The sequence below is a fragment of the Microcaecilia unicolor genome, chromosome 12, assembly GCF_901765095.1.
Source record: "Microcaecilia unicolor chromosome 12, aMicUni1.1, whole genome shotgun sequence".
Lineage (NCBI taxonomy): Eukaryota > Metazoa > Chordata > Amphibia > Gymnophiona > Siphonopidae > Microcaecilia > Microcaecilia unicolor.
Window position 1 is genome coordinate 93,495,048 of NC_044042.1, and position 24,411 is coordinate 93,519,458.

The 24,411-nt window shown below is 47.5% G+C and overlaps 1 protein-coding gene across 8 annotated transcripts in view; it reads right to left on the reverse strand.

The window, feature by feature from the left end:
- The window catches only part of MAPT (microtubule associated protein tau), a 344,430-nt gene that overhangs the window by 47,949 nt on the left and 272,070 nt on the right, over nucleotides 1–24,411 (reverse strand). For all 8 annotated transcript variants that reach the window (XM_030220780.1, XM_030220786.1, XM_030220784.1 and 5 more), the window contains one exon: nucleotides 9,033–9,114. In XM_030220780.1, coding sequence (XP_030076640.1) covers nucleotides 9,033–9,114 — 82 coding nt within the window. The remainder of the gene's footprint in view (nucleotides 1–9,032; nucleotides 9,115–24,411) is intronic.

The following is a 24,411-nucleotide window of genomic DNA, read 5'->3' on the forward strand; positions in this document are numbered from 1 at the left end:
CCCACTTAAGATAAGATTGACTATTTGAAGGCATTTTGAGCCTAAACATGTCCAAGATTGTTGTATGAGAAGCATTTATGGCACGATAAAATATGAGTTTGTTGTCTGGGTGAATGTGCATGAATGGCGGGAGGTAGAGGGATCCATAGAAATTAATGTGTTGTTTATGAATATATGTGCATGTATTTCTGACAGTTTATTAAAGCATATTATTTAAGATAGGAGTACTTTATGTGATTCAATATTTACAAGAAGCCAAAAGACTGAACCCCCCATCAGGCCAGGTGGTCACTCTTCTTCTCCCGCTTTGATTTTCGCTTGACCTATCGTCCAGCAGGAAAAATATGCCCGGACTGATGCCCTTGCCCTTTCGTGGTCCTTTGACTCCACTGACATCACCTCCAAGCCTCAACTCATCATCGATCCAAGGAAGATTCTAGCTTTCGGATTACAGTGCCCCCTGGGAAGACGCTTGTTCCCAAGTGGCTAAGAAAGACCTTGCAGTGGGCACATGACTAAATTGTCAGGGCACCCGGAAATAAAGAGGGCAGTTTGGCTGGTGGAACGCAATTATTGGTGGCCTCGAATGGCTCAAAGTACAAGAATATGTCAATTCATGTGTCAATTGTGCCAGGAATAAGCCAATGTATGTGCACCAGTGAGGCTTGCTCCAGCCTCTTCTACTTCCTGTGCGACCCTGGTCAGATATTGCCATGGATTTTGTCATCAATCTTTTATCTTCTCAAGGGCATACCACTATCTCTACACGAGTTTGCCTGAACTCCCTTCTGTCGGCTGCCTCCTTTGTCAAGGAGATCTTTCATCTCCATGGACTGCTGCTACACATTGTCAGTGATTGTGGAGTTCAGTTCACCTCTTGATTCTGGCAGAAACTATGTAAGTTGGACTTCCCCTCAGCCTATCACCTTCAGTCTAATGGCCAGATGGAAAGGGTAAGCCAGACACTTAAAAAGCTTCCTCTAAGACTATGTTAATGAGTGCCAAGATGACTTGGCGCTTCTACTTCCTTGGGCGAGTTGTTCTATAGTAACTATGTTAGACCAGCTCTTCTTCCTTCTATGTGGTATATGGGCAACATCCCCGGATTCTAGTACCTGTCCGCCTTTCTTCCTCCATGCTAGTGGTCCAGTAGGCAGCTGGAGATATCTGGGAAATTTTGCACCAGACTCAGCGACTATTCATGCAGACATCTGTCAACTACAAGAAGCAGGACAATTGCAAGCAATGGTCAGCTCCCACATTTTGCCCTGGGGAGGTGTGGCTGAGCACCGGACACTTTAGGCTCAAGGTGCCCTCTCATAAGTTCATACCTACGTTCATTGGCCCTTTTGTAGTGCAATGTTACATATTGGTTATGTCTTCCCTCTACAATACACATCCACAATGCTTTCCATTGTCTCCCTGCTGAAATCTGTAGTGTTATTGAGACTACACTATCTGCTGGCCTGGAAGGGGTATGGATCAGAAGATAACACATGGAAACCTGCTGTCAAAGTATGAGCTCCAGTACTCATTAAGTGTTTTAATTATCTTTATCCCCTTAAGCTCAAACCTAGAGGCTGGGGAAGGGGCTTCACCTGGTTCAAGAAGCCACTAGAATTCTGCAGCATGCTGTGCCTAAGAGACTTGTGAGGTTTACTTCCTGGTTGCTGCACTTCCTTTTTAAAGCCCTAGATGGGGCACTGACAGATGGTCTCACTTCCTGGCTAGGGAGAAGTGCTCAATACTCCTCCAGTGCTTCAGCAACAGTTTACAGAGTTGTGTCTCTCCAGTGTTTATTGCCCAGCCAGTTCCTGATTCCAGTCCTTCTTGCTCCAGCCCTGTTTTGCTCCTGCTTCCATCCCTGCCTGTTACAGTCCTCCAGCACTGCTTATTCCTGTCTCTAATCTTGCTGTTCCAGCTACTCCCTGGCCTTCACTCTGTCGGGCCAGCCCCCAAGGGCTCTTTTAAGAGCCAAACCCAAGTGCTCTCTTAAGAGCCAATCTCTAGACAAACACTGTCGTGTTCCAGCCAGTTTGCTAGGCACTGCCTAGTCCTACGCTTCTGCCTTCTCCAGTTCCCGGATTCTGCCAGGCGGTCCTATCAGCCACTATCGACAAGGGCCTGTGTGGTGCTTATGCTGCACAGGTAGAGCCAACAGTAAGAACCTGTCAGTCAAGGCATTTTGAGATAAATAGTGGCACTGGCACAGCAAATGCCAATTTCCATTGCTTTTTTCACAGTACAAATGGGAAAATTAGGTTCTTACTTTGGTAATTTTCTTTCCTTTAGTCACAGCAGATGAATCCATTAACTGATGGGTTGTATCCGCCTACCAGCAGGTGGAGATAGAGAACACTGAAGAACCACAGTGACCCTTGGATGGCTAGCCCCATCTGCCTTCAGCATTTGAAATTTCCAAAGCAGAGTGAATCATAAAGGTAGAATAACAAACTTTCCTCACAGCGAACAAACGCCCCAGAACCAGAGCAATAACCACAAAAAGGAAGACGAACTCAACCTCTTGCAATAGAACAGCATGTAGAAGCTCTGAGAGCTGGTCTTCAACTCCTCCTGATGAGATACAATATCTGCATGAAAGATCTGAACAAAAAACAATGTCAGACAGGGAGGGATCATGGATTCATCTGCTGTGACTAAAGGAAAGAAAATTACCAAGGTAAGAACCTAATTTTCCCTTCCTTATCATCAGCAGCAGATGAATCCATTAACTGATGGGATGTACAAAAGCACTCCCTACTTAGGGTGGGAATAGGCCACTCCGCGAGCAAGCACTTGCGCTCCAAAATGTGCGTCCTGCTTTGCTGCAACATCCAGCTTATAATGCCGGACAAATGAGAGCTGCGAAGCCCAAGTAGCCGCACTACAGATCTCTTGAAGAGAGAATGCACCCATTTCAGCCCACGAGGAGGAAATCGCTCTCTTGGAATGTGCCCTAAACGCTTCAGGCGGAGACTGTCCTGAAAGCAGATACGCAGAAAAAATGACTTCCTTGAGCCAACGGGCTATATTAGCCTTAGACGCCGGACACCCGCGTCGAGGACCTGACAACAATACAAAAAGGTGATCAGAAGTCCTGAAGTCATTTGACATCTGTAGATACTACAACAGAGCCCTGCGGACATCCAAAAGATGTAATTGTCCAAAGGAATCCAGAAAATCTTCCCTAGAAAAGGAAGGAAGAAAAAATGGGCTGGTTCAGGTGAAACGCTGAAACCACTTTAGGCAGGAAGGAAGGCACTGTACATACCGTTACTCCGGACTCCAAGAACTGTAGAAAAGGGTCCTGACAGGACAGCGCCTGAAGCTCAGACACGTGTCTAGCCGATGTCATGGCCACCAAAAAAGACTGTCTTGAGAGTCACACCCTTCTCCAAAGCTCGCTTAAGTGGCTCAAAAGGCAAACACTGGAGAGCCTTCAACACCAGCCCCAGGTTCCAAACCGCACAGGCGACCGCACAGAAGGACGGAGCAGAAGCGCCCCTCTGAGAAATCGGGCAATGTCCGGATGAGCAACAAGGGATAAGCCCGAGACTTTTCCTCAAAAGCATGCCAATGCTGCCACTTGAACCCGCAGGGAATTGAAAGCCAGACCTTTTTGTAAGCCATCCTGCAAAAAGTCCAGCACCGGCGAGACTGTAGCCTGCGTGGGTGTGATCGCCTTTGAAACACACCACGCATCAAACTTGCGCCAGATCCGAGCATAAGCTGCGGAGGTAGACCGCTTGCGGGCCTGCAAGAAAGTGGAGATGACCTTGTTAGAGTAGCCCTTATCTCTCAATTGCGCCCTCTCAAGAGCCAGGCCATAAGACCAAATCGGCAGGGACCCTCCATAGTCACCAGGCCTTGAACCAACAGGTTTGGCACATGAGGCAAAGGAAGTGGAGTCTCCACCAGCATCCGACGGAGATCCGCATACCACGGACGCCTTGGCCAATCTGGAGCGATGAGAATCACCAATCCTCGGGCCTATCAAGGGCCAAGGAGAGAACACATACAGGAGGCCCTAGGGCCAGGGTTGAGCCAGTGCATCCAACCCCGCCGAGCGAGGATCTCTCCGTCTGCTGAAAAAGCGAGGGACTTTGACGTTTGCACTTGACGCCATTAGATCCATTCCGGGAGTCCCCCATTTGGCACAAATCTGAAGAAAAACTTCTTCTGCCAGTTCCCATTCCGTCGGATCGATCTGATGCCTGCTGAGAAAATCGGCTTGCACATTGCTCTGACCTGCTATGTGAGCTGCTGACAGAAGCTGCAGGTGGAGCTCTGCCCAGTGGCAAATCTGAGCAGCCTCCGCACCCATGGCCCTGCACTGAGTGCCGCCCTGACGAATTATGTAGGCCACCACTGTCATGTTGTCTGACAGAACCCGGACAGCAAGCCCCCTCAGAGTCTTGTGGAAGGCCATAAGAGCCTGGAATATTGCTCTCAGTGCCAAGCGACTGATGGACCACCCCGCTTCCACGGGTGTTCACTGGCCCTGAGCATAGCTTCCCTGGCAATGCGCTCCCCAGCCCAAAAGGCTGGCATCCGTTATCACCAGGCACCAAGAGGGAAGCGCGAGTGGCATTCCTTGTCGCAGCATCCTGTCGGAGAGCCACCAATCCATACTGTGCAGGGCCGCAGGGAGCCATGTTAGTCTGCGTTGATATTCCTGGGAAATCGGAGACCATTGATGGAGCAGGGCAATCTGAAGTGGCCTCATATGCGCGCTCGCCCATGGAACCACTTCCAAGGTGGCCGTCATCGATCCCAGCAGCTGGACAAAGTCCCAAGCTGGAGGGCGAGGCATCTGCAGGAGCCGACGGCCCTGTTTCTGAAGTTTGCATCGCCTGTGGTCGGGGAGAAAGACCAACCCCGAGGCCGTGTAGAACCGGAACCCCTAATACTCGAGAGACTGAGAGGGGGTCAGGTGACTTTTGGGTACATTGACCACCCAGCCTAAAGTCTGCAGGACTGTAACCACTCTGGCTGTGACAAGACGACTTTCGTCTGCCAAATCCGCTCTGATGAGCCAGTCGTTGAGATAAGGGTGAACTCTGATACCCTCTCGCCTGAGACAGACAGCTACCACCACCATTATCTTGGAAAAGGTACGGGGAGCTGTGGCTAGGCCGAAAGGCAAGGCCCGAAACTGGAAATGCTGGCCCAACACCGCAAACTGGAGGAACCACTGGTGCGGGGGCCAAAAGGAATGTGCAAGTAAGCTTCCTTGAGGTCCAGAGATGTAAGAACCTCTTTTGGCTGGACCGCCGCAATGACGGAGCGCAGGGTTTCCATGCGGAAGTGTTGCACTCTTAGGGCCTTGTTGACTTTTCGTAAGTCGAGGATTGGTCTGAAAGACCAGCCTTTTCGAGGCACCACAAAATAAATGGAGTAGCAGCCACAGCCGCGTTCGGCGGGAGGCACCGGAATCACCGCTCCGAACTGCAGCAAGACTTGCAAGGTCTCCTCTACCGCCGCCCGTTTGACAGCAGTGCTGCATTGGGACTCCAAAACACGTCTCTCACTGGGGCACCAAATTCCAATTGGTAACCTTCTCTGATCAGGTCCAGGGCCCACTGATCAGAAGTAATCTTGGTTCACTCCTCGAGAAAGAGGGAAAGACGTTCTCCTACTGCAGGAATTGAGGAGTGGACCAGCGTCCCAACATTGTGGAGGACGTCCCTGAACTCCTGGCCGTGACCCGGCCACTGCGGAGCTTTTGTCTGAGCGAAAGGAGTTCCTCTGCTGAAAACGGGCACGTTGAGAAAACCCAGCAGAGCACCCCGGGAGATACCTGCGAGCTTCATGGAAGCGAGGTCTGGAAGAGGAGGGAGACACAGGACCTTTGGAAGAAGGCCTCGGCCTATCCTCAGGTAACCGCTGGGGCTTAGAGTCCCCTAGGTCTTTAACAATCTTCTCCAATTCCTCTCCAAATAACAGGGGGCCCCAAAAGGGTAATCTCACCAGCCTTTGCGTAGAGGCCATGTCAGCCGCCCAATGTTGCTGCCAAAGAAGGCGGCGGGCAGAAACAGCCACAGACAACTGCTTAGCCGAAGCTCTGACCAGATCATAAATGGCCTTCAGCCAAAAATGACAGGGCCGACTCCATCCGTGGGGCAACCTCAGAAAGGGGGCACGCACCATCCGCGGGCTGATCCACCGCCTGTTGTAACCAGGAAACACAGGCCCGGGCTGCATAGGAACTGCAAATAGACACCCTTAAGGCAAGGCCCGATATTTCAAAGGACCGCTTCAATGCGGATTCTAGCCGCCGGTCCTGCATGTCTTTCAAAGCGACCCCTCCCTCTACTGGGAGAATGGTCTTTTTAGTCAACACCGTGACCAACGCGTCCACTTTAGGCATCCCGAAAAGGGCCAAGTGAGCCTCACTCAGAGGGTAAAGCTGACCCATAGCCCTGGCCACTTTCAAAGGCCCATCGGGGTCAGACCATTGAGCTGAAATAAGCTCCTGGATGGAGTCATGCACAGGAAAGGCCTGAGTAGGCTTCTTAGTACTCGCCATCCTAAGATTAACAGAGGAGGCATCGCCCTCGGCAGGATCATCAATCGAGAGGGCCCGCAAGGCATCTGCAATGAGAGCTGGCAGCTTGTTGCGGTGGAAAATCCGAACCGCATTGGGATCATCCGAATCCAGTGGCAAATAGGCACCCTCCTCTGGGTCATCCATCCATGAGGGCCTGCCAGATCCCTCAGACTCCCCACAGCCTGACCACAGGTGGGAAAAGGGAGATGCACCACTTTCAGACGGGAAATTTACCCGTCTACGTTTACCTCCTTCCAACACTTGGGGGAAGAAATAACATCTGTAGCCATCCCTGGGCCATCAACACCCGGAGGAAATCCAGAATGCAACGCAGTGTCAGACACCTGCGGCAGAGCTCTTTTCAGCATGAAGGCCTTATGCATCAGTAGCACAAACTCAGAGGAGAAAAACTCACCCTGACCCTCCGTCCCCGAATTAGGAGAAATGGAGGTTGGAGCTCCTCTAGCAGTCTTGAAATGAGGCGTCCCCCTGCACTCAGACTCCTCCGCCACCGCGAGGGTCGAGTCATGCGGCGCTTCCAAAATGGCGCCCGCTGCCAGCTCCATCGAGCGGGAAGAATCACCACTCGCCATGCTCGTACTAGCGCGAGTGTCTAAGGAGCATGTACTGCAAAGCCCCGCTGCTGACCTGCGTTTACCACAACGGGAGCAGCGCTTAACTCCTTCAGCAGCCATCACCCGACTGGACAGAAATATAGCAATAAAATGGCGGCTTCGTGCCAAAACTTACCCCACTCGGAACGCTGTCCACGGGAACCTCCCTGGAGGAGCTGGGCACCACTCTCACCTCAGAAGACAGAGTCAACGAACTCCGGTCACGCTGCACTGTACCAGAATCTCTGGAGAAAGCCTCAGAATAGCTACGCTGTATAAGTGCGCACTTTTTTTTTTTAACGCTGTGAGGAAAGTTGGAGGCAGGCAGCAACAGAGGGACTCCGGGAGGGCAGGGAAAGGCAGGGAAAGGGTGAGCCTATATGCCTTTAAAGTGGACACCACCAGCCACAACACCCCTGATCAACTGGCAAACCGCAGGAGCCACCCCAGGCAGAAATCCAGGAGCTGATCAAGCTACGTCCACACCTGCTGGGAGATAGAGAAATACTGAAGGCAGATGGGGCTAGCCATCCAAGTGTCACTGTGGTTCTTCAGTGTTCTCTACCTCCAGCTGCTGGTAGGCAGATACAACCCATCAGTTAATGGATTCACCTGCTGCTGATGACAAGGAATTTTGTTTTTTGAAGCAAAAAGATCATGGGAATGCAAAAAACCTCAACATGTCAAACACTGTTTTTGGTTCTGTTCTCCTCCTTTTCTATTTTTCTAGATTTTCTTGAGTTAGACTACAGATTCATGATATTTTAGGGGCATAGTTATCAACCTGGGCTACCATTAAGACATTGTTATTTTAATACAGGCTTCATTTTATGCAATTAGAGCTAATCACTACTAACTGGAGTTAATAGTAAATTAAAAAGTCTTGACAGTAACTCATATTGATAACTTCTTCCCTTAGAATGTTAAAAAAAAAACAAAGGCACTAACTTCTGTTGGCTACAGCATATGAATAAGCAAAAGTGATTAGATTAAGTGTAGATTGAGAAAAGTGCGGGCAGATCTTTTGGCATTTCTGGGTGGAAGGTCCACGAGGTCAAGCACGTATGACGGGAATCTCCGTAAATGACTTTATGAACAATCGTTATGGTACAATCAATGGTTCTAAGTCACTTGGACTACTGCAATGCACTCTACGCTGGCTGTAAAGAACAGATCATCAAGAAACTTCAAACTGCCCAAAATACCGCAGCCAGGCTTATTTTTGGAAAAACAAAATACGAAAGTGCAAAACCCCTAAGAGAGAAATTACACTGGCTCCCACTTAAAGAAATTATCGCGTTCAAGATCTGTACGATTGTTCATAAAATCATTTACGGAGACGCCCCGTCATACATGCTTGACCTCGTGGACCTCCCACCCAGAAATGCCAAAAGATCTGCCCGCACTTTTCTTAATCTACACTTCCCCAGCTGCAAAGGATTAAAATACAGACTAACACATGCGTCCAGCTTCTCCTACATGAGCACACAGTTATGGAATGCACTACCAAATCACTTGAAAACAAATAACGAAATAATTAACTTTCACAAATCGTTGAAAACCTCTCTCTTCAACAAAGCTTACCACAAGAACCCATAACTAACTACAATACATTACCACTCCCCCCCTTATTCTGACTGTCTTCTTTCTATAGTTGCTTGATTAGATCGTCTTGTTATCCTTGGTATCTTTGTAACACCAACTGTAACTTTCCTACCCTGAAATGGTGATGCCATAACAGGTCTTTATTGAGCCTGCAAATAGGTGGGAAAATGTGGGATACAAGTGCAATAAATAAATAAATAAATATCAGAAAAGAGAATACTGGAGACAGAACAGTTGAACTATCACCTAACTTTTTGTATTACCTGGTTTGTGATGAATGTTGGCCATGGAGCCACATTTGGAAGTCACATGGCTCAGACTTACAGGTTTGTTAAAAATCTGCACCTGTATACAAAATACAAGCAAAAAACTGTGTTACTATCTAAAGCAAATACCAGGCTTGTTGCCATTTTTACCCTCATGATAGACATCAAGATGTGTGAATGCCAACAGAAAACCATACACCAATCAGATGGGAAACTGGCCACCAGAAGTTTTGGAAATCTTAGACACATGTAGATGTCTAGTTTAAACAGAAGAGCAAGCAGATCATCTTGGAACAAGAAGCAAAAGTGGAAGGATGTTTTAAGTGCTGGAGTAAAAGAAAATAGTGGAAAATGGATCAATTTAGATCAAAATCAGGAGTAGAAATTAAAAACAAAAATGAAATACCTGTCCTTGGCTGTAAAAGTTAATTATGTCCACAAATACTGAAACAACAGAAACAATCAATGTACATAGAAATTTAAAGATATGAAAGACAAAAGTATTGTCATGGAAACAGTAAAGTTGTCATTTTACTGTAGAATCAGAATTTATAAGGACAGTTCAGTTTATTTCCACTGATACATGACTACTAGTAGCTGAAAAAAGTACTATGACAATAAATGTTGTTAGTACCCTTCCCAAAGTAGTTTCCCCATTACTAAATGACACACCATAATGATTATTTAGATCAGTGATGGCGAACCTGTCAGAGACCAAGTGCCCAAACAGCAACCCAAAATAGAATTATTTATCGCAAAGTGCCGGTACTCATTATGGGCGGGGTCACCACATATGACTCCACCCCTATGATAGCCACACCCCCTTACACCAGCCATGGCGCATATAAACAGACATCATTGAAAATATTATACTAGTATAGGAGAAAAAAATAACATTATTTTCTTCCACTATAAATAATTTCTGTAAGCTGTTACAGCTCCAGTATACCCAGTGCAAAATAAGACAGCAGATGTAAATTCTCAAATTGGACATATTCCAAACACTAAAATGAAAATAAAATCATTTTTTTCTACCTTTGTTATCTGGTGACTTTGTTTTTCTGATCATTCTGGCCCAGTATCCGATTCTGCTGCTATCTGTCCTCTTAACTCCGTTTCCAGGGCTTCCTTTCCATTTATTTCTTTACTTTCCTCCTTTCTTCTTCATTTCTTGCCCTCCATCCATGTCCAGCAACCCTCTGCTCCCCTCCAGCCACAAATGTCCATCCACCCTCCTCTCCCCTCCAGCCACCCATGTCCAGCCACCCTCCTCTCCCCCTGCCCTCCCTCCCAGCACCCAGCATCAGGCCTTCCCAGCACCCAACATCAGGGCTCCCATCCTCCCACCCAGCACCAGGGCTCCCACCCTCCCAGCACCAGGCCTCCCTCCCACCCAGCACCCAACATCAGGGCTCCCTCCCTCCCACTCAGCACCCAGCATCAGGGCTCCCACCCTCCCAGCACCCAGTCTTCCCAGCACCCAACATCAGGCCTCCCTCTCTCCCACCCACCCAGCACCCAACATCAGGGCTCCCTCCCTCCCAGCACCCAGCATCAGGCCTTCCAAGCACCCAACATCAGGGCTCCCTCCCTCCCAGCATCACACAGCATGAAGCCTCCCATCCTCCCAGCACCAGGCCTGCCTCCCTCCCTCCCAGCACCAGGCCTCCCTCCCGCCCTCCCTCCAACCAAAGAAGCATCAGGCGCCCGTCCTCCCTCCCAGCACCAGGAACCCCCCTCCTCCTTTGAAATTTAAAAAGCGTACCATCCTACTCCTCGGGGTTAAGGCAGCGTGCGTCGGCAGCGAAGCGCGTGTTCTTCGCTCGGTGCGCCTTCAGTCTTCCCTTCTGTCTCTCAAGCTCTGGTCCTGCCCCATAGGTGGGACCAGAGCTTGAGAGACAGAAAGGAAGGCCAAAGGCACGCCGCACGAAGAACACGCATTTTGCTGCAGCTGCCGACGCACGCCACCTTAACCCCGAGTAGGACGGTACGCTTTTTAAATTTCAAAGGAGGAGGGGGGTTCCTGGTACTGGGAGGGCGGCCTGATGTTTCTTTGGTTGGAGGGAGGGTGGGAGGGATGCCGAACTGGTGCTGGGAGGGAGGGAGAGTGGGCGGACCAGCGATGGCGCACATGCCAATGGAGAGGGCTCTGCGTGCCCTCTCTGGCACGCGTGCCATAGGTTCACCATCACCGGTTTAGATTCATTTGATTCATTACATTCTTTGCCGTTTATGATCACTTTAGCTGAACAAATATAAGCACAAATAAGTATATAAGCTTTCAAGACCTTAAGTGTGGCTTTCTGACTCTTCCCAATACATATTCTCTCCCGCTTTCTTTGGAGCTTTGCTGCCAAATTGCTGCTCTATTTTCTTACGGTACTGTGCAGTTCTCAGTGAGTTTGATCTACGAGGTGCTTGAGCTTCCATGCTATTCTTGCAAGACTGTGCAAACAGTGGAGGAGTTCATGCATCAGGGTATTACCAGAAGAAAACAGAGCATCTATTTCAGAGGCGGTGCTCCGGGGAAGATGAAAAGGGAAACTGGGGAAAGAGCCAGTATGGAGGGGCCAAAGATGAGGATACAATGCCAAAGGTTGGCTGGTGGGTGTATCAAGGGAACATGTTGGAGGACTGGAGCTGGGAAAAGATCTTTGAGAGATACAGCATGTGTTGGGATAGAGTAGGGGATTAATGAACTAGGAGATGCCCCGACACAGAAAGCGTCAAAGGGACTAAACATCATTTTAGTTACATGTGGGCTGCCTGCATCATCAGAGGGTTATCCCTCCTTGCCCCTTGTTCTTTACACAGGGAACCAACTGCTTTGCCAAATGGTAGTTTCAGCTCTCACAGTGAAGGATTTTTTTTGGGGGGAGGGGTTAGAACTGGACTGTAGTTGAAACAGAAGTTGTTCCCAGAAGTGGCGTTTCATGGGCATGACTTGGAGGGGGGGGGGGGGGGGGCTGTTACTGTGATGAACACTTTTTGGCAATAACAGATAGCAAAAATACTTCCTGGGAGCGGAAAGAAAAACATCTAGACCTGCTTTAAAAGTGTCTAGAGTAAGACTGAACTTGTGATTTTGCTGAGAGGAGAGGTAAAATTTTTTGTGAGAAATAGTGGAGAGCTGCTGAGTGCTTTCTTAAATTTGTATGTTTGGCCCAGTCTGAACCTTTTGATCCTCACATTTTCTGCCTTGCCTCCTCTGTGTCTCACTTCCTCAACTCCTTGCCCACACCTGGTAGCCCCCCCCCCCCCCTCCAATCACTCCTATCCCTTCCTCTGTATCTAGTCCCCTTCCCTCACCAAACCCTCACTGTTCCCAAATCTCCACACTTCCCATTACCTGACCCCCCCCCCCCCAAATTACATCTGGGCCCCCGGTTTTGCTGGCAGGGGTTCCCAACACCGGCCAGCCTTCCCCCCGACGCCGCTCACCTGCCACCTCGCTGCCACCCTGCTGCAGCAAATACCTTGGCTGGCGGGGGTCTCCAACCCCCACCAGCTGAAGCCTTCCCCCCCCTGCCGCCGCTCACCTGCCACCTCGCTGCCACTTTGCCGCCCCCCACCCACTGCCGCAGCAAATATCTTGGCTGGTGGGGTCCCCAACCCCCACCAGCTGAAGCCTTGTCCAGCGCCAGTCTCCAGCACCGCCACATTCCCTGCTCTGCTCTCTCTTCTTCCTCACATCCTGCACGTTCCTTTCAGTGAAATTGAGCATGCTGAGTTTCACTTAAAGCAAGGCATTTGCTGCGGCAGCGAGGTGGCAGGTGAGCGGCGGCGGGGTGGCAGACCAAAATGTGCCCCCCCACCTCGGACTCTGGCCCCCTCCCACTGCGAGGTCTGGCTACGCCCGATACCTTTCTACCTACTTGTCCTTTGTCTCCCATTTTTCCTCTATTTCTCCACTCCCAGTTTGTCACTGTGCTCTGTACTGCAGCTGTGTGTACGACAACTGTTTGCTGTTGGTGGAGGAGTGAGTGCTTAAAGCTGCAGCTGTATGTGTCAGGACTGTTTGATGGTGCTAGGAGAATGAGTGTTTTGGGTAGCTAGTGTGTGAGGTGGAGGTGTGCACAGTGGTGTTTCTGGGGTCTGTGAGTTGCATCTGGAGTGGTGGGACACAGGTGCGCTGAATGCTTTGGTCCTATCAGTCTTTAGGCACCAGACCTCACTGACCAAGAATGCCTTACTAGGTACTGCTTTGACAGGGCTGACATACTGCACCTCTGTGACCAACTACAACCCCTCCTCCAGCCCAGAACATGCAGGAATAATCCTGAGCCAGTCAACCTGATCACTGCCTCCCACGCCTTTCTGGCAATGGGCATTTTCCAGTCATTGCTAGCAGTCAATGCAGGCCAACTGTTTTGCCCAGTTTTTCGATGCCTTCCTCACCCATACCTCACACTATATTACATTCCCCACTACCGCTCAGGCACTCCAAAACAAAATGGCTCAGTTCTACGCTATAGACCGCTTCCCATCAGTCATAGGACTCATCGACTGCACACGTGTAGTACTCAGACTCCAACCCCCCCCCACACACACACCCGGGCACAGAAACAGGCTCATTTTCGAAAGAGAAGGACGCCCATCTTTCGACAAATCGGAAGATGGGCATCCTTCTCACAGGGTCGCCCAAATCAGCATAATCAAAAGCCAATTTTGGGTGTCTCCAACTGCTTTCTGTTGCGAGGACAACTAAAGTTCATGGGGGTGTGTCGGAGGCATAGCGAAGACGGGACTTGGGCGTGCCCAACACATGGACGCCCTCGACCCATAATGGAAAAAAAAGGGCGTCCCTGACGAGCACGGACGACTTTACCTGGTCCTGTTTTTATTACGACCAAGCCACAAAAAAGTGTCCGAACTGACCAGATGATCACCATAGAGAATTGGGGATGACCAGTGGTCACTAACCCCCTCCCACACTCAAAAAAAAAAAAAAAAAAAAAAAACTTTAAAAATATTTTGTGCCAGCATCTATGCCAGCCTCAAATGTCATACTTAGGTCCATCACAGCAGTATGCAGGTCCCTGGAGCAGTTTTAGTGGGTGCAGTGCACTTCAGGCAGGCAGACCCAGGCCCATCCTCCCTCCTACCTATTACACTTGTGGTGGTAAATATGCGCCCTCCAAAACCCAGCAGAAACCCACTGTACCCACATCTAGGTGGCCCCCCTTCACCCGTCAGGGCTATGGTAGTGGTGTACAGTTGTGGGTAGTGGTTTGGGGTTTTGTTTTGTTTTTTTTTGGGGGGGGGGGGGGGCTCAGCACACAAGGTAAGGGAGCTATGTACCTGGGAGCAATTTGTAAAGTCCACTGCAGTGCCCCCTAGGGTGCCCGGTTGGTGTCCTGGCATGTCAGGGGGACCAGCGCACTATGAATGCTGTTTCTGAGATGGACGTCCTTGGTTTCCATTATCGCAGAAAATCAGAAACGACCAAGTCTAGGGACGACCTAAATTTCAAGATTTGGGCATCCGTTTCGATAATACAGGTTTCCCCGCCCCTCCACCGTGACGTTTTGCGAGGACATCCTCAGCAAAACTTGGGCATCCCTTTCGATTATACCCCTCAAAGTCTCTTACAGAAATAGAAAATCATATCACTCTATGAACATGCCGGTTGTGTGTGTGTGAAGCCCAGGGGGAGACTGCGGATGCGAATACCCCGGCTTCACCCATGATGTCTACATCCTCCATTCAGGAATCTACCGCAGGTTTGACCAAGGGAAGATCACCAGTGACTGGCTCCTAGGTAAGCAGTACAGGGATTCCCAAACCTCATACCTCCTCCCCCTCCATCCTAACCTTCAACACACTCCCTTCCGCTAGATGCCTCTAGAATCCACAACCATTACCCCATCTCCACAAGGTCACCATACCAGCCAATACACAAGTCAAATATTCTAAAAGAATTTTAAAAAGGTTTAATGTCTATTATCTCAGTATAGCAACCACAGGTAATAAGGCTTTGACTACATTACAGTTCTCATTTAGATTAACAAAGTTGAGCCTATTTAAGACCACTCAAAAATGTTTGTGGCCCTACTGTATATAGCAGTTAAAATGGTTCTTAAGGACTATTTGAGACTTGCTGACGGAGTTTACAATTTTTAAAATCAGGGCTCTCTCTAGGCACACTATCAACTGGGAAAATTACAGGCAGGGCAGGATTAACTCTTCAGTGGGCCCTAGACAAACAGTACAGTGCAACCCCCATCCCCCCTGCCCAGCATCTCCCTTTTCCCTTCTCTCCCCCCTCCCCAACAAGGCAGAAAATGTTATTTTGGGTTTTTGTTTTTTTTAAACAGGGCTGGATTAAGCCACCACATTAGGGCCTCCTGAACTTCAGCACATAAACTTCATTTTATTGCTCATATGCTGAAAGCACTAAAACTAAAGAATTATATCAAACCAGTTTTTAAGTATAGTAACTACTTTGGTTCCTTAGAATGCTAGCAGGCTCATTTTCGAAAGAGAAGGACGCCCATCTTTCAACACAAATCGGAAGATGGGCATCCTTCTCACAGGGTCGCCCAAATTGGTATAATCGAAAGCCGATTTTGGACATCCCCAACTGCTTTCCGTCGCAGGGACGGCTAAAGTTCCTGGGGGCGTGTCGGAGGCGTTGCGAAGGCGGGACTTGGGTGTGCCTAATACATGGATGTCCTCGACCCATAATGGAAAAAAAAAAGGGCGCCCTTTTTGGACGACTTTATCTGGTCATGTTTTTCTTATGACCAAAGCACAAAACGGTGCCCCGAACTGACCAGATGACCACCAGAGAGAATCGGGGATGACCTCCCCTTACTCCCCAAGTGGTCACTAACCCCCTCCCACCCTCAAAAAATATCTTTAAAAATATTTTCTGTCAGACTCTATGCCAGCCTCAAATGTCATACTCAAGTCCATCACAGCAGTATGCTGGTCCCTGGAGCAGTTTTAGTGGGTGCAGTGCACTTCAGGCAGGCAGATCCAGGCCCATCCCCCTCCACTACCTGTTACACTTGTGGTGGTAAATTTGAGCCCTCCAAAACACAGCTGAAACCCACTGTACCCACATCTAGGTGCCTCCCTTCACCTGTACGGGCTATGGTAGTGGCTTACAGTAGTGGGTTTTGGGGGGCTCAGCACACAAGGTAAGGGAGCTATGTACCTGGGAGCAATTTATGAAGTCCACTGCAGTGCTCCCTAGGGTGCCCGGTTAGTGTCCTGGTATGACAGGGGGACCAGTGCACTACGAATGCTGGCTCCTCCCACAACCAAAGGGCTTGCATTTGGTCGTTTCTGAGATGGGCATCCTTGGTTTTCATTATCGCCGAAAATCAGAAACGACCAAGTCTAGGGACAATCTAAAATTTCAAGATTTGGGCATCCCGGCCGTACTAGCAAAACGTTTTGCGAGGACGTCCTCAGCAAAATGTGGGAGTCCCTTTCGATCATGCCCCACTAGATCTACCAGCATTTAAATCCTGCAAATTATGTTAGCACATCCTACCTAAAAACATCAGCTTCCTTTTTATGTACCGGCTATAACACTCCGATCTAGCCAAGAGGCACACCTTCATTCCCTCTGGTAATTTTAGGATACATAAGTAATGCCATACTGGGAAAAACCAAAGGTCCATCAAGCCCAGCATCCTGTTTCCAACAGTGGCCAATCCAGGTCACAAATACCTGGCAAGATCCCAAAAATGTACAAAACATTTTATACTGCTGAGGAAGTGACGTCACCACCTGAAATGGCTGCCTGAGCCACGAGCTCCGATCAGCCCCAAACAATCAGGAAACCCACTGCATAAAGAACAAGCAAGCGCGACTGGGAAACGCAAGAAAACAGCATTTAAAACTAGGGATAAGCGATATATGATGACCTCGAAAGCCCCAGCGGTCGACTTACAAACTTTCGCGTATACGGGCCCAGCCGCGAGCTCAACTACGCCAGCCCCCGAACATCGCCAGCCCGAATCCCGAGGGGGGAGTCCCCCGCCGCTCTCCCCGTCGTTATTCGCTACGGGGGAGGGACGGATCCAGGAGGACACAAATATGCAAGAAATTCGGGGATGGTTACAAGAGATAAAAACGGAGATAATTACAGCAGTGTGGGCAGACATCGCCGCGATGGGGGCGGAGCTACGCGGAGAAATAGGCGCGCTGGGCCTACGAGTAACTGAAATAGAAGACCACCTGGAGGAGCAAACAGATTTAATCCAGACACTCGATTCCCAGCAACGTGAGGCCCGACAAGACACCCAACAAGTCTGGGATAAAATAGAAGACCTTGAGAATCGGAGCCACCGATGCAATGTGCGATTTCGGGGTCTTCCAGACACACCACACTATACAGATTGTGAACAGACGGTTAAAAAAATCGCGAGTGCGCTGCTCCAGAACATTCAAATCACAAGAGACCCTGCTACAATCCAACTGGTGCGGGCCCACAGAGCCCTAGGAACTCTAACATCAAACCGCCCAAAAGATATTATTGCATGCTTTAGTGATTTTAAATTAAAAGAACAGATCATGCAGGCATCGCGTTCCACGCCAGGATTTGAATGGGATTCGTATCATATTGAATGTTACCAAGACCTGGCTGCGGCTACTTTGAAAAGAAGAGCAGAACTCCGGCCCTTCACGAAATTTTTGACAAACAAGGGGATTAAATATCGCTGGGGCCACCCTTTTGTGCTGCGATTCTACAAGGAGGGGAAGCAATGCCAAATACGAGATATTGCAGAGGCAGCGCACATCTTTCCGGAAGCAGGCCCCAGCGGGGACATTAATACCCCCAGGAAACGTGTACCATCAATTGGAGACAGACCAAGATGGCAGCAGGTCACAGCGGGAAAAGGCCGACTACAGCGACAACACTCTGATACTCAGCTAAGAAGACCTGAAGACAAAGCAAAGAAGTGACTGGAGGAACAGGCACAACAATGGTTGATACCAGCCTTAAGTCGCAAGAAAATGACTGTAAGATTGAATCTTGTACTGTGATGATCATTTACTATGCAAAAAGCGCCTTTCAGTTGCGCACCTAGCATTATTTTGCTATAAGCAGTGGGGTACAAATTGTTAATCGATAATATGTGGGGGGGTGGGTCACTTCCCTCTATGACACCCTTGTGTTTTGGCTACGGGGATGTCTTAAAGGGGGAAGGGAGGGCAAGGGAGTTTCTAGTTGGGGGGAGATTAGATCAGATTCGACATTACCTGAAGGTTAGGGAGCAGGACTTTCAAGAGGGGATAGACCAGAGGATTGGGAATGGAAGAGGGACAGAAGAGACTGTCACACAGTTGAGATGAGTATTATCAAGTGCATGACCCTTAATGTAAAGGGACTTAATTCCCCAGGAAAGAGACATCTCATGATTCAGGAGATAAAACGTCTCCATGCAGATATAACATTTATTCAAGAGACCCATTTACTGCAGGAGGCAGAGCGTCTGTGTAGTAATATGAGATCGCAGCAAATATTTTTTGCATCATGTCTCACAGAAAGAAAAAAGAATGGAGTCCTGATAGCATTATCCCATAAATATCCCTGGCAGGTGCAACGAGTAGTAAGGGACAAAGAGGGTAGATATTTATTGCTGATTGTAAAAGTGGAAGGGGAGGTGTTGACACTTTTAAATACATAGGCTCCCAATGATCAACAAGGTGCCTTCTATTCGGACCTATCAGTGCTCCTCTCTAAACATGTTGAAGGGACCCTTTTAATGGGTGGTGATTATAATCTCACACTACAGCCAACACTAGATAACTCTACACAAGGGATACGCTATTCACAAGCAGATCGATCCCAATTGTATAAATTTATGAGACAATGGCAATTAGTAGACATTTGGCGACATAGAAACCCCCAAACTAAAAGTTATACATTTTACTCAGCTGTACACAACTCTCATTCCCGCATAGATTTTTGGATGGGACACTTGACATTAATGATAAATGCTGTCGATATTCAGATATATTCGAGGACATGGTCAGACCATGCTCCAGTCGTACTTGAGCTGAAATTGAAGGTAATGAGCCCTGAGGCACCACAGTGGCGCTTTAGTGACAAACTATTAGCAGACCCAGTCATAGCCGCCAGGATAGAAGCGGATATTAGAGAGTACATTGACATCAATGATAATAATGAAGTATCGGCTGGGATCCTCTGGGAAGGATGTAAGGCCGTGCTCCGGGGAAAAGTTATATCCTTACAGATCCACCTAGAACGACTGGTAAGAGCGAGGACCCAACAAATACACGCGGAGTTGAGAGACCTCACTGATCAATCTACAGGGCGCCCGGGGGTGGGAGCTGTAAACCACCGCATGCATACACTACGGACAGAGCTTAGGGAAATTCAAATGGCAGAGATAGCAGAGCACCTCCAAAGGGTGAGACAAGCTCATTTCGAATTTGGGAATAAAGCTTCACGATTACTAGCATTTAAGTTAAAAAAGCAATATACCCATACACAAGTACCTTCCATCTTCAATAGGGAGGGGAAACTATGCACAACACGAGAGGATATCAAGACAGCCTTCTCAGACTTTTACACGGCCCTATACAAAACGGAGGGGACTTTAGATGCGCAGGAAGCCCAGAATTACCTTGCAAAGGCGGCGCTTCCCACATTGACAGTGGTGGAGGCGGAGGCGCTCTCTGCACCGATCACATTAGATGAGGTGGCGTGGGCCATAAGCGATATGCCTAACGGTAAATCCCCGGGGCCAGATGGATTCACAAACAAATTTTATAAACGATTTAGCAAGCTTTTAATCCCTTTACTGGTCCGAGCATTCAATGAGCTTGATACCCAAGAGGAGCTATTTTATACATGGCGGATAGCAAATGTAGTAGTTTTGCCTAAACCCGGAAAGGATCCACAGTATTGTGGTTCTTACCGCCCGATCTCCTTGTTGGGATCGGATTATAAGCTTTTTACTAAGATATTGGCTAAGAGACTGCAAAGGCTCATGCCGAAGCTGGTACAAGAAGACCAGGCGGGATTCATCATGGGAAGGCAAGCAATAGATAATATCCGCAGGGCGCTCCACTTGATTCATGAGGCAACCAACACCAGACAGCCAATGTTGCTCCTATCTTTAGACGCCGAAAAGGCATTTGATCGGGTCAATTGGGCCTTTATGTTTGCAGTACTAGAACGAATGGGATTTACAGGGCGTTTTATAATATGGCTCCACTTATTATATACCCAGCCACTAGCAATACTGAGAATCAATGGATCCAATTCTGACCCAATAACATTAGAACGTGGGACCCGTCAGGGCTGTGCCTTGTCTCCACTGCTGTTTGCACTAACAATGGAGCCCTTGGCCCAATGCATACGTCAACACCCGCACATACACGGTCTTCAGGTGGGGCATCTAACACACAAAGTCATGTTATTCGCCGATGATATCTTATTAACAGTGACTAACCCAGGCGAGTCTTTACCGTATATATTACAAGAATTGAATCAATATGGCAATATGTCCGGGTTCCGGGTGAACATTGATAAGTCTGAGGCCTTGGGATTGGGGCTGGTGACAGAGGAGGAAGCCTCACTGCGACAGCAATTTCAGATCAAATGGGTCCAGCGGTCCCTCGATATCTGGGCATTCAATTAACACCCAAAATGTCGGACCTCCATCAAGTTAACTATCCCCAGAAACTTAAAAGAATTTTTTCGAGATCTTGACAGATGGGAGGGGTTAGAGTTGTCTTGGTTGGGACGTGTGGCAGCCATAAAAATGATGATTTTGCCCAAGCTTTTATATCTGTTCCTTGCACTACCATTACCAGTACCGAAGGGATTTTTTCGACAACTTAACAGAAAGGTTTTCGCCTATATATGGCAGCATAAGCCGCCACGGGTACGTGCAGCTGTTATGTACCAATCAAAAAAAAGAGGAGGAATGGGGGGTCCCAAATTTTGCTTTATACCACCAAGCAGCACAGCTACGAGTATTAGCGGAGTGGAGCACTGGTAGTACTAAGTCATGGGTCCAAATGGAACAACACTGGATGGGACTAGCAAACTTACGCTCTATACTGTGGCTACCAAAGAGCCAATTCCAGTCTTATATTAAGAAAGCCCCACTGGCAGTGCAATACCCCTTGCAAACATGGTGGGCGGTCAGGCAAAGGACTCTACCCAACAGACTACACTTTCAACAGATGACAATAAAAACTGCCCCGGGAAGCCCGTTGGGGATAGACAACCCTCTCTATGGCCAATGGGAAAGGAGGGGTCTGTCACATTAAGTCAATTGTGGGAAGATGATCAAGTAATCCCATTTGAGGAACTACAGGAGGACTATGGATTACCATCCTCCCACCTGTTCCATTACCAACGATTTAGAGATTATATAAATAGGAAGGCAAAGACAGAACTGGTTCGGGAGGAGGTAGATATAGAAAAAGCAATGAGGGCGGGCAGTCATAGGGGATGTGTATCTCGCCTATATGGGGCCCTGCTTGCTGATCAGGCCCCAATACAACACTATATACAACGATGGGAGCGGGATCTACAGATAACCCTAGATAAGACCCAATGGGAAAAAGCTTTAGAACAAATGTTACATGCCTCTGTCTCCAGTTCCCTCACTGAAAACAGCTATAAAATATTGTATCAATGGTATTATACCCCAAAGAGATTGGTAAAAATGTATGGGAAGGGGTCTGATCAATGTTGGAGAGGGTGTGCAATGGTGGGGGATATGGCCCACATTTGGTGGTTCTGTCATAAGATACAACTATATTGGGCGGAACTGATTGATACGTTTGCTCAAGTGACTGGGGTGCGATATCCAGCTAAACCTGAGATATGCTTACTGCATGTTCGCCCACCTGGAGTTCACCTTTCTGACCATCGACTTACTTCTATATGGTTTATAGCTGGGAAAATAGCTTTGGCGGCAGCGTGGAAAAGTATAATGACACCACCGGTGATCCGGGTGATACATAAGATGGACTATCTCTACCAAATGTCAAAACTGACAGCCTTGAAATCGGGACATATAAAAAAATTTAACCTGCTATGGGAGCGATACCGCACATGGAGAGGGCACAATGGGATAGATCTTGATACGCCCCACTTGATTGTTCCAAGACTTTGAAAGCGAAATAACCGACCTTAGCACGACTAACCTTCATTAATGAGTAAGAGTTTCTCATGTTAGGTAGAGGGGTAGGGAGGGAGGAGGGAATCTGTTCATTTTCCAGTTATTGGTTATGGAAGTTCTATATATATGCCATATGATTGTGATATGACAAGTGTTGTATATTGCTATTCAAAAAATTTCAATAAACATAATTAAAAAAAACAACATTTTATACTGCTTATCTCAGAAATAGTGTGTTTTCCCCAAGTCCATTTAATAACGGTCTATGGACTTTTCCTTTAGGAAGCCGTCCAAACCTTTTTAAAACTCAGCTAAGCTAACCGCCTTTACCACATTCTCTGGCAATGAATTCCAGAGTTTAATTACATGTTGAGTGAAGAAAAAGTTTCTCTGATTCATTTTAAATTTACTATATTGTAGCTTCATCGCATGTCCCCTAAAATGGTAACGGAATTCAAACATGCGTGGGATATACATAAAGGAATCCTGTGCAGAAGGAATGGATCCTAAGAAGCTTAGCCGAAATTGGGTGGCGGAGCAGGTGGGGGGAAGAGGGGTTGGTGGTTGGGAGGCGAGGATAGTGGAGGGCAGACTTATACGGTCTGTGCCAGAGCCGGTGATGGAAGGCGGGACTGGTGGTTGGGAGGCGGGGAATCCTGCTGGGCAGACTTATACGGTCTGTGCCCTGAAAAGACAGGTACAAATCAAGGTAAGGTATACACATATGAATTTATCTTGTTGGGCAGACTGGATGGACCATGCAGGTCTTTTTCTGCCGTCATCTATTATGTTACTATGTTAAATCGTAAACAGACGCTTCAAATCTACCGTTCAACTCCACTAATTATTTTATAGACCAGTAACCATAGTTCTGCTTTTCTCTTACCACCTGTTTAGTTACTAAGAATTCCTCTTACAACAGCAAAAACTATAAATCTTATTTCTCAGCATGCTGTTGTAAGTGGAAAAATAATGTTGCAAATGAGAATAACCTTAATTATGGTAATTATATTAGGTAAGTTTTCAGCAATCATTAATTGCACAAGAAATGTGTATCTCTGATGAGAAAGCATGTGATCAGAAAGGTATTTTTATTTTATTTTTTGTTACATTTGTACCCCGCGCTTTCCCACTCATGGCAGGCTCAATGCGGCTTACATATTGTATACAGGTACTTATTTGTACCTGGGGCAATGGAGGGTTAAGTGACTTGCCCAGAGTCACAAGGAGCTGCCTGTGCCGGGAATCGAACTCATCAGTAGATAGAGAAGTAATGACTGTGGAAACGCTCTTTGCGGCCCGGTTACCCTCTCATATGAGAATTGCTTATGGATTGTATTGATTGACTTTACTGATTATCTGTACCATCTAACCTGAATTAAAACCTTCATTTGGTAAGTTTAATAAATGCTTATTCTCATATTACCATAGCCTTCTGTGTCTGTCTCTCCTTATATTGTATCTCATAAGTCTTTCTACTAACTAAAGTAGTGGATACTCCAAGTTAGATGGGACCGAGTATATTACCTGATGGAGGGCAGACAGACTAGAGATAAATAAATTCACATCTTATCCATACATTGACACTTGAACTCCTGCCTCAATCTAGTTATTTATTTTCTGTTTATTTAGCATTTTTATCATACAGCCCATCACCAAAGTGGTTTACAGTATTCTTGGTTAAGTGAGATGTTTTACAGACTCTTTAAAATAAAAATAAAAGGACAGAAGTTACAATTCTTAAAAAAAGAGAGAGTGGACAAAGCCACAGCCACCACTATCCAGGTCCTGAGGACTCACCAAAGGCAAGGGTAAATAGCTAAGCAATGTTCCTTGGTGATTCAAGATGTCATATCAGATAAGGAAGGCAGATTCATAATTTTATTTATCACAGTTTCTAGACCGTGCTTATCCCAAGTTCTAGGCGGTTTACAATATAAAAATATTCATAAAATAACACACATTCAATACAAAGACAATTTAAAATCTAAACTAACATAAATCTGAACTAACATAAATCTAGCAGCAGAAATATAAACTATTCCAGTAGCTATTCAATTAAATAAAAGCCTGAGTAAATAGATATGCTTTCAGACATTTACAAACTGCAAAATAATTATTAATCAATGTAATACTTCTGGTAACCCATTCCACAAGCGTGGACCTTTAATATAAAAAAATGTTGATCTAATATCTCCAAGAGCAACTTGTTTGTAAGTAGGCACTGACAGCAGTAACTTTCTAGCAGA